Raw genomic sequence first — 13511 nt, 5'->3', positions numbered from 1 at the left:
TTTATCAAATATACTCATGTATTTCATGTTTACTAACATTTTGAAGTTTGTACAAATCATTCCATTACAGTACTTCAAACATTACAATGATAAGGAAAATGACCTCTACATTACCAATAGTGGTTTATTATAGATTTTGGAAAACAGTTCATCAAAACCACTTATTTTTTACTTTTGCATTAGAATAAAGTAGCACTAAATAATTATGTTGATTATATAATTAAACAAATAGTATAAAATCAGCAGACTACAACATGAAATGACCACAAAAATATTTTTATGTAAAAATAATGTATGTAAAGCACATTTAAATAGGAAATAATAGAGTATTCTAAATAAAAACTATAAAAAAAACACATTTACTGTAAATATTTGATGTAACCGGCCATTAACAAAATAAATATTATGCACTGCATGAAAATATAATTCAGTATATCTATAAAATGTAAACAAATTACATGAAATGTGGAAGATTAGAACAGCCTAGTTAAACTTTTGCTATAGTCTTTTGCTATAAATTTAAAGCATATTTTATTTGCGTGCATAGTAAGCAAATGCAAATAAAAATCTTACTCATGTATATAATATTTATATTCATCAGGTATATTAAACCATTAATATAAAATGCATAGAAAAATATGATGCTGCCTTAAATAGCTTCTCTTTATAAATTACTTTAAAAAAGAATTACATTCCTTATTCAAGAAAGGCATGAATTTTTTCTTCCGAGAATTCTAATTCTTGCAAAATCCTAAAAGGCAAAAAGAGAAAAGGAACACATGTATTTAAACTGCCATTGTCATAAATTCAATCACAATGCAAGATGGTACTCTGTCTGGTTTTGTATTAATGAATATTACTTGATTAAGGCGTTAAGATAATTTGATCGATGCCATTCTACCTAAAAATCACATACTAAGCAAACATTTAATATCTTTAAAGCACAGTATGAATTTGTCAGTTGGCAAATAGAATTAGTACAGTACGGCAGAGATGACATTTCTGAAGTTAAAAATAAAAAAATCATGAGCAGTGGAGGTGAATGAGCACTGATTACTGATTCAGCTGATTAAATGAAATGTCCTCTGTAATTTAATTCTGTTAGCACTGACATATTTAGACTCCTTGGTAAAATGGAGAGTTTGTCTGTATTCATATGCAGTTCTGGACAGACTCTGAAAAAGCTTTGCAAGATGTCAACCTTTGTGAATCACCTACTTTTGCTGAACAGAGTCACCTTCCAGCAAATGCATTTACATATTGCTTATATAATATATGTAATTTAAAACTTATTTAAAGAGATTTAAAGAGAACCGGTGAACCAGAAAAAGGGTCATGGATGTGCATGGGAGCAAAGGCTAGCTAGCCTGTCTGGTCCATTCCCGCAGAAGAGCTATTATAGCAGAAATTGTTGAAAAACGTAATGTTGTCCATGAGAAAAAGGGGTCAGAACACACAGTGTACTGTTGATTGATACATATGGGGCTGCGTAGGCGCAGACCAATCAGAGTGCCCGTGGTGTGCAATGTCCACTGGTAAAAGCACCAACAATGGGAATGTGAGCATAAGACCTGGACCATGGAGTAGAAGAAGAAGGTGTCCTGGTCTAATGACTCATATTTTTTTTAGATTATATAGACAGTGTTATTTACCTTGGAGAGAGATGGCAGCAGGATGCACTATGGGAAGAAGGCAAATCAGTGGAGGCAATATGATGCTCGAGGCAATGTTCTGCCCTGAACCTAGAGTCCTGGCATTCATGAGGATTTTACTTTGACATGTACCACCTACCTAAAAATTGTATTCCCAGCAGGCAGTGGCCACTTTCAGCAGGATAATGCGCCCTGCCACACTACACACATTTCTCAGGGATGTTTGAGGAACATAGCAAAAGAGCTGAAGGTGTTGAATTGAACTAGAAATTTCCCAGTTCTCAATCCAAATGAGGATCGGTGGGATGTGCTGGAAAAACAAGTCTGATCCACAGAGGTCCCACCTTGCAACTTACAGGATTTAAAAGATCGGCTAGCAACGTTTTGGAGCCAGAAGAGGTAGGTATTCAGAACTGTTTTGGAGAAACAATGGGGACCTACACAATATTAGGCAGGTGGTTGTAATGTTGTGGCTAATCAGTGTATATCAAAAGACATAATAAAGTGTTAACAATATTTTACAGAGAAAAAGCAACCTGTTTTATTGTTGAAGGAATGTAAAAAAACCAACAAGAAAAACAGTAATGAATGAGAACAAGAGAATCCTGTTTAATGGGCTAATGCCTTTACTAAAGTCAACTCACAAGACTGGAATAAATTACAATAGTATGCATATATTTTTTTTTTCAATAGGCTTAAGTTAAGTAACCTTCTGTGTCACCCACAATGAGTCAGAAATAAGGGAGTTAGCCAGGAGAATTACAATTTCATGTCCAATTCCCTAGCTCCTAGACCACATGCACCTTAGTTTATGCATGCAGATGACAGTGATGCATTAGGAGAGAAGATTCAGTCTCTGATGAAACTGAATATACAGTAGCCTAAGTTAAGAGTGCTTACTGTCACTGGTAATAAGCTTAGAAGCAAAACGTTTTAATAGAGGAAATGACTGACATTAACTAAGCATGTGAACAAGGAGTTCAAAAAAAGAATACACAAGCCAAACCTCGTACAGACTTTTCTTTTTGTGAAAATACTTTAAAGTACATGAAATATTACACATCAGCTTTCTTAAATGTGACTAATAAAGGGACACTATGTGTGATTCTTTCTTTTTAGAGCTAAAGATAACATAAAGGATATGGTACTCTCCTATTTCCACTGTCTAAGCTTTTAAGGGGAGTCAGGGACATAATAGAGCACTACAAATATCTAGGGACAATCACTGATAACAGGCTAAGCTTTGATCTTAACACAGAAGGAATTTTCAAGAATGGGGCTGACATGGCTTTTCTTTCTTGGGAAACTCAATAGTTTTAATGGCTCTTGCTTTTTTTTTTTTTTTTTTTATAAGTCTTTTATTGAGTCGGTTACTTTTATTTGTTGCTCTGGGAAACTCGGCCTTAAGAATATAAACCATCTTAACAACACTGTAAAAACTAGCAGTGAAATTAATGATTTGCAGCAGACCTCTGCCACTGAACTACATTTCAAGTTAGAAAGAAGGCTGACTCAGTTTTGTCAGAGAGTAGCCATCCTCTTTTTCTTAACCTTTAGTGGTTGCCATCAGTGTCCAGATTTAGGTTTCTAAAGGTAAAGAGCAACAGATTAAAGAAATTTTTTATTTGTACAGCTACAAGAATTTTGAATTCAGATACATTTGGGAATGCTGTTAAATTCTGAATTATTTTGTATATTGTTAAAGGTTAATCTTCATACAAATCTTTAGCATGTGAACTTCTGATAACTGCTGTTGGGTCTTTCCTTATTTTCTTGTATTTATGTTTCAGTGTGTTATGTTTATGTACTACCCTACTGTAAACAAACTTCCCTCTAGGATAATAATAAAGTCTACCTAAACATTTCATACTTCAGTAATATACATAAACTGGTATACTTTACTAAGAAGGCTGACTGTATGTAGTGCCTGAAATTTGTCTTCTCTGTATCTGGCTTCTGCTCAGTATTAAATCTGTTTCTAGCTTAAGGTATTTACTTTGTGCATTCAAGTTTTTGTGTTGAATATTAGAAGTATTAACAGCCCATAAGATGTAATAATGTTTTTTATTATAGCAATATTTGAAGATGCAGTATGTCACTTTAATAAATGCAAGTATAGGTTTGTGTGTTAAATCAGCAGCAGGCTGCAGCAAATGTGTTTCCGAAGTGAGTGAAACCCTGACAGAATGACTCACTCCTCCATGTCAAACACTGTGTATTAGTGAATGAGTCATTGCAAACTAAGTAGGAAAGTTTTATTTAAATCTACAACTTCACAGATCTTTGGTTCAATGCAACACTTCAAAAATAACCAGTAAATGAATGAATAAAGGCATATTAGTTAAGAAAGATACATGAGGCTTTCTTCTAAAATAAAAAATATACTACAGTATAACAATCAATATTTAGTAGATTAAAGGTGCATATTTTAAACAAAGGAAAAGTAAAAGCTGCTCTAATAACCTGTTTATACTACTTACTATACTTATCTCCCACTTAATAAATAATGAATCAATTATAATTTATAGTATATTAATATAACATATTTGAACAGGATGAAATAAGAATTTGGACTAGTTTATTCCTGAATTCACACAAAATGTAAATATTATCGGTACAGAACTTACATAAGTGTTTTCTCTGTAAAACGTATTGGACCGCAGATGCATACAAAACACTTGGAATCATTAGCGTCTTGGCTCATTAAATCAGATATATGTGACACTTCAATTGTGCCTCGTTTTCCAGTCCAGTGATGTGGCGGTTCTGATAGAACAAATTCAACTTTAAACCTGAAATACAAATCCAGTTGGGTGAGTAAATGCCAACAAAGTCCTTCTCATTGTATGATATGACAAAATAAAGGCAGGGCTGCTCCTCTTTAAAGATGTTTCTTTTAAACTAGAACAAACTGTGCAATGCTTACTTATCCTGGCAAATTAATCAAGCTGGCAGAAAAGCAAGATGAATCTGTTGTCCTTGGATTCTTGTTTGTTTGGCATGCTTCTTGTGTGTCAATATTAGGTCTGGAACAAGAGTGCACATTATTGGTACAGCCCAATATACCTAAGAAGGCATGAAGCATCTCTTATTATCCACTGGATGTACACTTAGATTCTCAACATAAGTGCAATCAGGTTATTGATAGATCATAATCATTGTTAACATGATTTAAGAATCCAGTGAGCACTTTTGCCAGTCACAGGAAACTATTGGAACACAGAGCAGGCAAAATACAATAAATTAACAAAATCATGCAGAAGGATACATTCAACATACCACACCAACAAGAATCCAAAGGAGAATTATTTATGTTCTCTTTCCAGTTTGCTGACTCAAAGGTCGTGTCTATTTATCCATTGTGCAATCACACTTTACTCAGGTAAACAATTATACTCACTCAGGGTAATCCAGATTTGCTTGTCAATCAGAGAGAATGTCCTTGAAGCATTACAAATCGTAAATGTTGCAGCCTTCAGTTGTATTAATTTATTGCACAAAATGTTTTATTGCAAATAAGCAGGAATTAAATAATTTTTAAAAATAAATGTGTTATCTGACAACATCATTTAAGTTTCTGACTTTAAGATAATCTGCTGAGAAAAACTTATTTAGTTTCCCCGAGTATGAGAGTTTGACCCCAATGTACAGACTGAACCAAGTGACCAGTAACATTTGAAAATATTTTTAAAGAGTACCAATATTTTTGGAAGGCAATGCAAATACAGTAGTGCACATGTAAGAAGATGTCCTACCATTTCTCTTAGTATATAACCTCAGCAGCAACTGCTTAACGGTTAGGTCACGTAACACAACTGTTAAATGACGTTTATGCATATAGCAGCGTTGGTGGTTTTCACAGAAGTATTTTCCTCATTTAAAGCCTTAAATTTATCATTTGAAATTTCAATTATCAATGGGGGAAGGGTTTTAAAGAAAAAAGCCCTCTGAATCTGAGGCAGCCAAAGACCACACAGAAAGTAGTTTAGGATGAGAGAGACAAGCAGTGGATGAATTTGCATTTAGATGGAATTTGTTACACCTTTTACAAGTTTCAATTACTTTTCATACAGTTCCCTTATATGGTAGGAGCAATGCTGTGTCAAAGCTCCAGGAGACTGGGATCAATACCTGGCCCATTTCTTCTTTGTGTGGCTTTTGTATTCTCTGTGCAGGTTTTAGTTTAGATACTCTACTCTTCCTTCCACCCGCCAAAGATATGCACAAACGTTTTACTTTTTTCTTTTATTTTACTTATAAGGATATGAGTGCTAGCATTCCATCACAAGGTTATTTGCATTGCCTTATGCTATTGAGATTGGTTCCTGCCTGCTAACATTCCAAAAATTAGATTAAAAACATTTAAAAGGAATGATCAATGAATAAGCATTTTGCAATAACAATACAGCTGCTCCTATAGTATATACTGATTACATATACATACACAAGATATAATATTTGATAATTACTGAATTCTGATGTGGTGGGCTGGCGCCCTGCCCAGGGATTTCTTTCCTGCCTTGTGCCCTGTGTTGGCTGGAATTGGCTCCAGCAGACCCCAGTGACCCTGTGTTAAGATATAGCGGATTGGAGAATGACCGACTGACTGAATTCTGATTTAAATTTAATTTCTGTAGCTATTCATACAGTACTAGTTTCTATGCCAGTAGCTCTCAAACTTTTGTTTTTAGTGAAAGTGGGATTGCCAAATTACCTGATGCCAGTGATGCCTGATAGTGTGGAAATGTGTTCTACATCACCTGCCCTGAGTCTTTGTGAAAATGAAATGTCAGTTAGGAGTGGTATCATGTATATTTTTAGATGTTAAATTAATTTAAAAGACAGAATAATTTATAGTGACATCAAAATATTTCTGAAACAATTATGGAGTAAGCTGAGGAGGCATGCCCCAGCCTTTTCAAAAACTGGTACAGGACATACACCGCATTCATAATTCCTGTGGTAAGGTCATATTTAATAATTCATACAATATGACTTACTTCAGTTTTTCCATCTGTTTTTGAGCCAGAATATCTAATCACCTTTCAAAATGGACTGTGAACTATCTGTGTTTTACCATAATCGTGCACTGTTTATTCTATGAGTTTTGGTCAACTAATTTTTCTTGGATCCAGCACAGCAGGAAGGAGAGGTCAAGTTTTCTCTATATGGTGGGGTTGTCATATTATAAATTTAATTTTGAAAAGCTTAAATCCCTCAATTTTTATTATTTTTTAATTTTACAGGCAGGGTGTGAATGTCATTATGAATAATAATACATTCATTCATAATGTCATAGAGTCCAGCAAAGTCTGTTTGAAAACCCTAAGCAAAGGTTTTTCTTTTTACAAATACACAATACTCTAACCTTTTAAACATTATTGTTGTAACAGTAAAATCTGTCATCAGCTGTTGTTTGAATGTCCTTGGTCATTTAATCAGGTAACACATAATTCACTTAATTTTACAAAAATCCCATTCATAGCCGCAGATGTTTTATAGTTTGCCATGTTGCTTTAATGATACACAGACTATTGATGTATAACATGTATACTGCTTTATGTTGCTAAGCACACCCCTATAACGACCGTATAATAATAATGACCTACCTTTCATCTTCTGCACTAAGCTGTTCCAAATGACTTTGCCAAATGATATCCTTTTCTGTTTTATTATAAAAAACTAGGTTTATTTTCCTTAAAGGAGAAAGAAATAACAAAAAGATCATAAATGGCTAATCAGTGGAAATCCTTATCATTAATATAACCAGTGTATATTGCTTGCAACAGTAATTTTAAAATAAACTGAAATAACTCCTCTACAATCCAAATCTTGAAAGAAAGAAAGAGGTTCAGTGACCTCATGACCCTGTCTAATGCTTTCCCAGTATGTTTATCAAATTCATAGGATGAGCCACCAGAGACATGAATGTTGCTACTGAGGTTAAGTAATACTCCTAACGAGGTCGACACTCTTTCCGCAGACAGACACCCTGCTGACAGGTATGCCCAAGAGGTCATTAAAGGTCTGCATATTGGTTTTTATCCAGAACACTCACAAACCCAGACACTCAGAGTCAAGATCAGTAAATCTTTCTTCACTGACAGATGCCCCTCAGCCGCTGGACCCCACGACCCTGCCTAACACCCAGTCCATGCAAGCACTAAACAGAGTAGAAGCAAGAACACACCCATGACGTATTACCATGTGCATATAAACATTTAAACTATGTCAATTAAACAGGAATTGAATACACATAAAACTGATGCATATATTTTCACATACTGTATGCCTGGATGATATAAAATATAATTATTATTTTAGAGACCAATGACAATGAAGTGTAAATCTGGGAATCATATCCTAAAAGTAATATTCAGTGCGCTAGTAATTAGGAGCTTTATCAGCATGCTATGAATACACGCAGTCCTGTAATCTGGCAATTTGTCAAAGCTAATGTCACCACTTTAAGAAACTGCAGATAATTTAAGCTACCAGTAAAAAAACAGCAAATGGTGGTGTATGCTTAGAATACTGGTTTCTCATCTGTCCAAATAAATATCATTCACAATGTAGATTTAAAAAGTGCAGTTTATTTTCAACTTGTTATTCCTGCCTACATTGTATAATGTATTTGATGACAAATTAGTTTAGGCACTGCAAAAATGCATCTATTACTAATTTACTATTATGTAACAAAACCTTAACACTCGGTTCTTTGGGTCTTCATAATGCAATATTCATCTCTGCAATAGGACCTACTAACACTGGTCTGAGGTGGCTAATCTGAGACACATTTCTTTTGATATTAGATATATAGTATAAGGGTGTGAATCAAGGCCAAGCGGAATGCGGCTTCGGTAGTTGCTGAGGCAAAAACTTGGGCATGGGAGGAGTTTGGGGAGGCCATGGAGAACGACTTTTGGATGGCTTCGAGGAGATTCTGGTCCAACGTCTGGCATCTCAAGAGGGGGAAGCAGTGCAGTGGGGATGGTGCGCTGCTGACCTCGACTCGGGACGTTGTGGGTTGGTGGGGGGAGTGCTTCAAAGATCTCCTCAATCCCACCAACATGCCTTCCAATGAGGAAACAGAACCTGGGGACTCGGAGGTGGGCTCCCCATCTCTGGGACTGAGGTCACCGAGGTGGTCAAAAAACTCCTTGGTGGCAGGGCCCCGGGGGTGGATGAGATACGCCCGGAGTTCCTCAAGGCTCTGGATGTTGTAGGACTGTCTTGGTTGATACGTCTCTGCAACGTTGCATGGACATCGGGGACAGTGCCTCTGGATTGGCAGAACGGGGTGGTGGTCCCCCTCTTTAAGAAGGGGGACCGGAGGGTGTGTTCCAACTACAAAGGGATCACTCTCCTCAGCTTCCCTGGAAAAGTCTATTCCAGTATTTCAGTCCCTGTACAGCTGGTGTCAGAGCTTGGTCCGCATTACCGACAGTAAGTCAAACCTGTTTCCAGTGAGAGTTGGACTCCGCCAGGGCTGCCCTTTGTCACCGATTCTGTTCATAACTTTTATGGACAGAATTTCTAGGTGCAGCCAGTGTGTTGAGGGGTTCCGGTTTGGTGGACTCAGGATTGGGTCACTGCTTTTTGTAGATGATGTTGTCCTGTTTGCTTCATCAGGCCGTGATCTTTAGCTCTCTCTGAATTGGTTCGCAGCCGAGTGTGAAGTAGCTGGGGTGGGAATTAGCACATCCAAATTCGAGACCATGGTCCTCAGCTGGAAAAGGATGGAGAGCCAACTCAGGGTTTCAGGCGAGATCCTGCCCCAAGTGGAGGAGTTCAAGTATCTCGGGGTCTTGTTCACGAGTGAGGGAAGAATGGAGCGTGACATCAACAGGCGGATCGGTGCGGTGTGGTGTTATGGGTCCACAGCTCGTTGAGAAAAGGCCATTTTTAAATAAATAATCATTGTGCTCGCGGCTTAGCGAGGGGACGTTGGGCAATAGTGGGCCGTGGGACGATCCGTAGGGTGTGGGCGTTTCTCACCTAGTGCACAGGTGAGGAACTGCCCACATTCATGATTGTCCCGCGGCTAATGCTGCAGCTGCTGTGGCCCTCGTCATTTTAAAAAGAAGCGCGAGTCGGTTTTAGAGGGAAGAAGAAAGAAACGTTCGGAGAGAGAATCGATCGGAGAAAAAGAAACGATCGGAGAATGAAAGGAAAGGACGGAGGTTATCGGGAGCAGTAGAGGAAGCAGGTCGGTGAGAGGGAGAGAGCCGCGAAGAGCGAGCGGACGTGCGAGCGAATGAGCACTCGTGGACAGCTGCATGGAAGCTGGGTGTTAGGCCGACACCCACGTGTTTGTGTTGATGTCGCTCCCGCTGAGCGAGCAGGTAGCGGGAGTGACCAAGGTGAAAGCGACGAGCCGCAGAAGGCCGCAGAAAGGCAGCGGAAGTCGGGAGGCTTGGAGTGGCAGTCCTTGGTGTGAGCGTCCTGGAGACCAAGGAGTCCAAGTCTCGAGGCTGGGATGAGAGCCAAACCGAAGCCAGGGATCGGGAGGTCTCCAGTCTTGCGTGTGTTTGAGGAGGGCAGCTGTAGAGAGCGTCTTGCCTGCTGCTTGGCCCATACGGGATAAGCAGGTGAGACGCTAACAGAAGAGCACCGTATTTGTTGATGGTTTTAAGACTGCTTCCTAAAAAGATTTTAACCTCTGGTTTTAAAGGATTGTTTTTTTCTATTTATTGGTTTTACTCCACGTTCTTTTTATGGATTATTTATTTAATGAATTGTGAAGACCTGCACTATTTATGAACACTGTTTTTGTTTTTGTTGACTGTTTTAAATAAAAGCACTTTTGCACTTTCTACCTTCCCCTTGCTCAGTAATTTGCCTCCATTGACTAGCTCATTCGGCAACATTATCGACGGTGTTGGGTTCAAGTGCTTCCAACATCAAAGGGAGTGTGGAGCCAGAACCCACATCGTCACATGCGGCATCCGCAGTGATGCGGGCTCTGCATCGGCCTATCGTTGTGAAAAAGCAGCTGAGCCGTAAGGCAAAGCCCTCAATTTACCAGTCGATCTACGTTCCTACCCTCACCTATGGTCATGAGCTATGGGTAGTGACAGAAAGAACGATATTGCGAATACAAGCGGCTGAAATGAGTTTCTTCCAGGGTGTCTGGGCTTTCCCTTAAAGATAGGGTAAGAAGCTCAGTCATCTGGGAGGGGCTCAGAGTAGAGCCACTGCTCCACTGCATCGAAAGGAGTCAGATGAGGTGTCTCAGGCATCTGATCAGGATGCCCCCTGGACGCCTCCCAACCGGGAGGAGGCCCCGGGGAAAACCCGGGACAGACTGGAGGGACTATGTCTCTCAGCTGGCCTGGGAACGCCTTGGGATTCTCCCGGAAGACCTAGAAGAAGTGGCCGGGGAGAGGGAAGTCTGTGCCTCTCTGCTCAATCTGTTGCCCCCGCGACCTGACCTCAGATAAGCGGAAGAAGATGGATGGATGGATGGCTGTGAATCCTACATATTAACAAATAATTTTACCATAATGTCAATATGCCACACTGCACAGAAATTATTAACTACTTGTTTTACAAGTGTTACAAAGACCAAAAGAAGCCTTTGTTAAGGTCTTGTTATATAAGAGTAATTGAGCAATAGATACATTTTTGCAGTACCTAAAGTGTTACCATGTATTTAAATACACTTGGTTTTCAAATAAGCAAATGTGTTAAAAACATAAATTTTCCAGCCTGGGTATTGTGTACAATAGGCTGTCTGGTGATGCTAACAGTACCCCCAAAACTAGTTTACAGTATTGAGGAAGTGCTTGTTTAAATCAATGGTTTATAAATTTAATCAATGGTCAATAAACTTTTAGGAAGTCAACCTTCTTGTGTAAAAAGGGGTAAATTCACAATAATAACAAGATTTTGCAGATCCAGCATTCTGGCTTTTATTCCCATGTTTATTTGATGTCCATTTGGTGTCTGAACAGTAAGCACCACTCCATTTTGTGTCTGTATTCTGGTTTTCCATTTGGTGTCTCCCATATCGTTAAAGATGTGCTAGTAAGGGTAACTGGTGATTCCAAACTGGTCTTATAAAAATGTTAGTACCTGGATATCATCCTGAACTGTGAATTAAATTTTAATATAAATGCTGTTACTCTTTTCTATAAGAAGTTGAAATACAATGACAACAATTTTTGGCAAACATACACTCTTTGTCTTCAACTGAATCTTTTTGATTTCTGCTTTGTCCTACCAGTTTGAAATTTTAAATCAGATGTCTAAAATAAACTACTGTTTATTCTAAATGCACTTTATATAATTTGCCAAGTTAGGTATTTATTTTTGCTTGATATGCTGACTTCCAGTATTTAATACCTTTGTGGAAAGTATTCACATTTACATGTATTTTCTGTAAAAGATAAAGAACAATAATATCTCAGTTTTAGCTATTTGTGAGAATCAACATAGTAAAGCATTTTAATATTTTCCAATATAAATGTTGCACAAGTATAAAAGTTATTTATTTTAATCCATCCCGGTTTTTCTATAATAAAAGGCATTTGGCTATAAAATCAATTAGATGGCACACTCTTTCTAGTGAGAACAGAAATAGCCTTTGTATAATTTTTTTTCATTTGTGCAAAATAAGCAAGGGCAGGATCTGATGCTGTCAGTGCTGAAAAGATTCCGATACACAATGCTCTGTGTATGTTTTAGTAGAGCGCTTGGGTTTATTTTAGGTTTTACAGGAAAGGAAATGCTTGGCATGAAACAAGCATTTTGAGAATATAGTCATATAAAAATCAAGTACTTCAGCATGCTATGATGAGTCCTATTGATATTCAAAATTTGTTAATATCTAAATGTGTACTACAGTTTCAAAATTTTGCAAGTCACCAGTGTGTGTGTTTTTTTTTTTTTTTAACTTCATAGGCATGAAGAAACATTGCAGGATTTTTCAAATCACCATCTCAACTTCATACTATAATTCCAGGATTAAGGCATTTATAGTTTTGGGTTGGGTAGCTTCTATTCTATTGTCATTAACAAGTAAATACACAGCCTTCTATCCAAGTAGGAACAGCTGCCTCTTCATTTTTAAAATCACAAAAAATTAATTACAGTTTGGCTACCAACTGACACGACTCAAAATTAGACAAAAGCATGCACATATAAATTAACCTTTTAACTGCCATGTTGAAACTTACAACACTATTAAACATCTTTCGGAAAATGTATTTTTTGCATAAAAGCATTTTTTTTGCTTCTATAATTAGATATTATCCCTAAAATAAGTATTAAATTGTTTTAAAAATGAGTTATTAATTATTTTGACTGGAATATTCAATCTGAATTTATATAGGTTTAATGTAATCTGTTCCTACCAAGTAGCAGAAGTACTTGATATATATTTCATAATATAACTGATTGATAGATTCTCTGCATGCACAAACTGTTACAATCAAAGGGTAACAGAAAGCAAAGTGCACACTTCACATGATGGATCTCTTTGCACCTGAAATCCACATTGGACCTACAAGAACTTTAAAATTTCTTGCACACCTAACTGCACATTTACTGTACATGCTTCCTAAGGGCACTTTATTGTTCTCTGCCCTAATCACCTAAAAGGTTGTCTCCATGTTAATCTAGCTTCAAATCAAAACAAAGATTTTTCTATGCCTGATGTTTAAATTGGCATTTAACAATCAGAACAGTGACCAATATGTTTTAATTAATAATCAACAGTACCATGATCTGACAGATATATAAAACTATATTATATAAAATAAAATATATTAATTGTATAATACAGTATGTGTTTGTGTCAAGGTTAAAAAGACTTTGCTGTTCATCCTAGCAACCTTTTTAACTAAGAATGTTCAA

The 13511-nt window shown here is 37.2% G+C and overlaps 1 protein-coding gene across 2 annotated transcripts in view; it reads right to left on the bottom strand.

The window, feature by feature from the left end:
• Positions 1–446: 446 nt before the first annotated feature.
• The window catches only part of LOC120525509 (cytochrome b5 reductase 4), a 90203-nt gene continuing 77138 nt past the window's right edge, over positions 447–13511 (bottom strand). For both annotated transcript variants that reach the window (XM_039747866.1, XM_039747868.1), the window contains exons 14-16: positions 7262–7348; positions 4280–4444; positions 447–751 (exon numbers count right to left, since the gene is read on the bottom strand). In XM_039747866.1, the coding sequence (XP_039603800.1) occupies positions 697–751; positions 4280–4444; positions 7262–7348 (307 nt within the window). In that variant the 3' untranslated portion in view covers positions 447–696. The remainder of the gene's footprint in view (positions 752–4279; positions 4445–7261; positions 7349–13511) is intronic.

The sequence above is a fragment of the Polypterus senegalus genome, chromosome 3 (assembly GCF_016835505.1).
Source record: "Polypterus senegalus isolate Bchr_013 chromosome 3, ASM1683550v1, whole genome shotgun sequence".
Taxonomy (NCBI): Eukaryota; Metazoa; Chordata; class Cladistia; order Polypteriformes; family Polypteridae; genus Polypterus; species Polypterus senegalus.
This window is presented reverse-complemented; position numbering and strand designations above follow the sequence as displayed.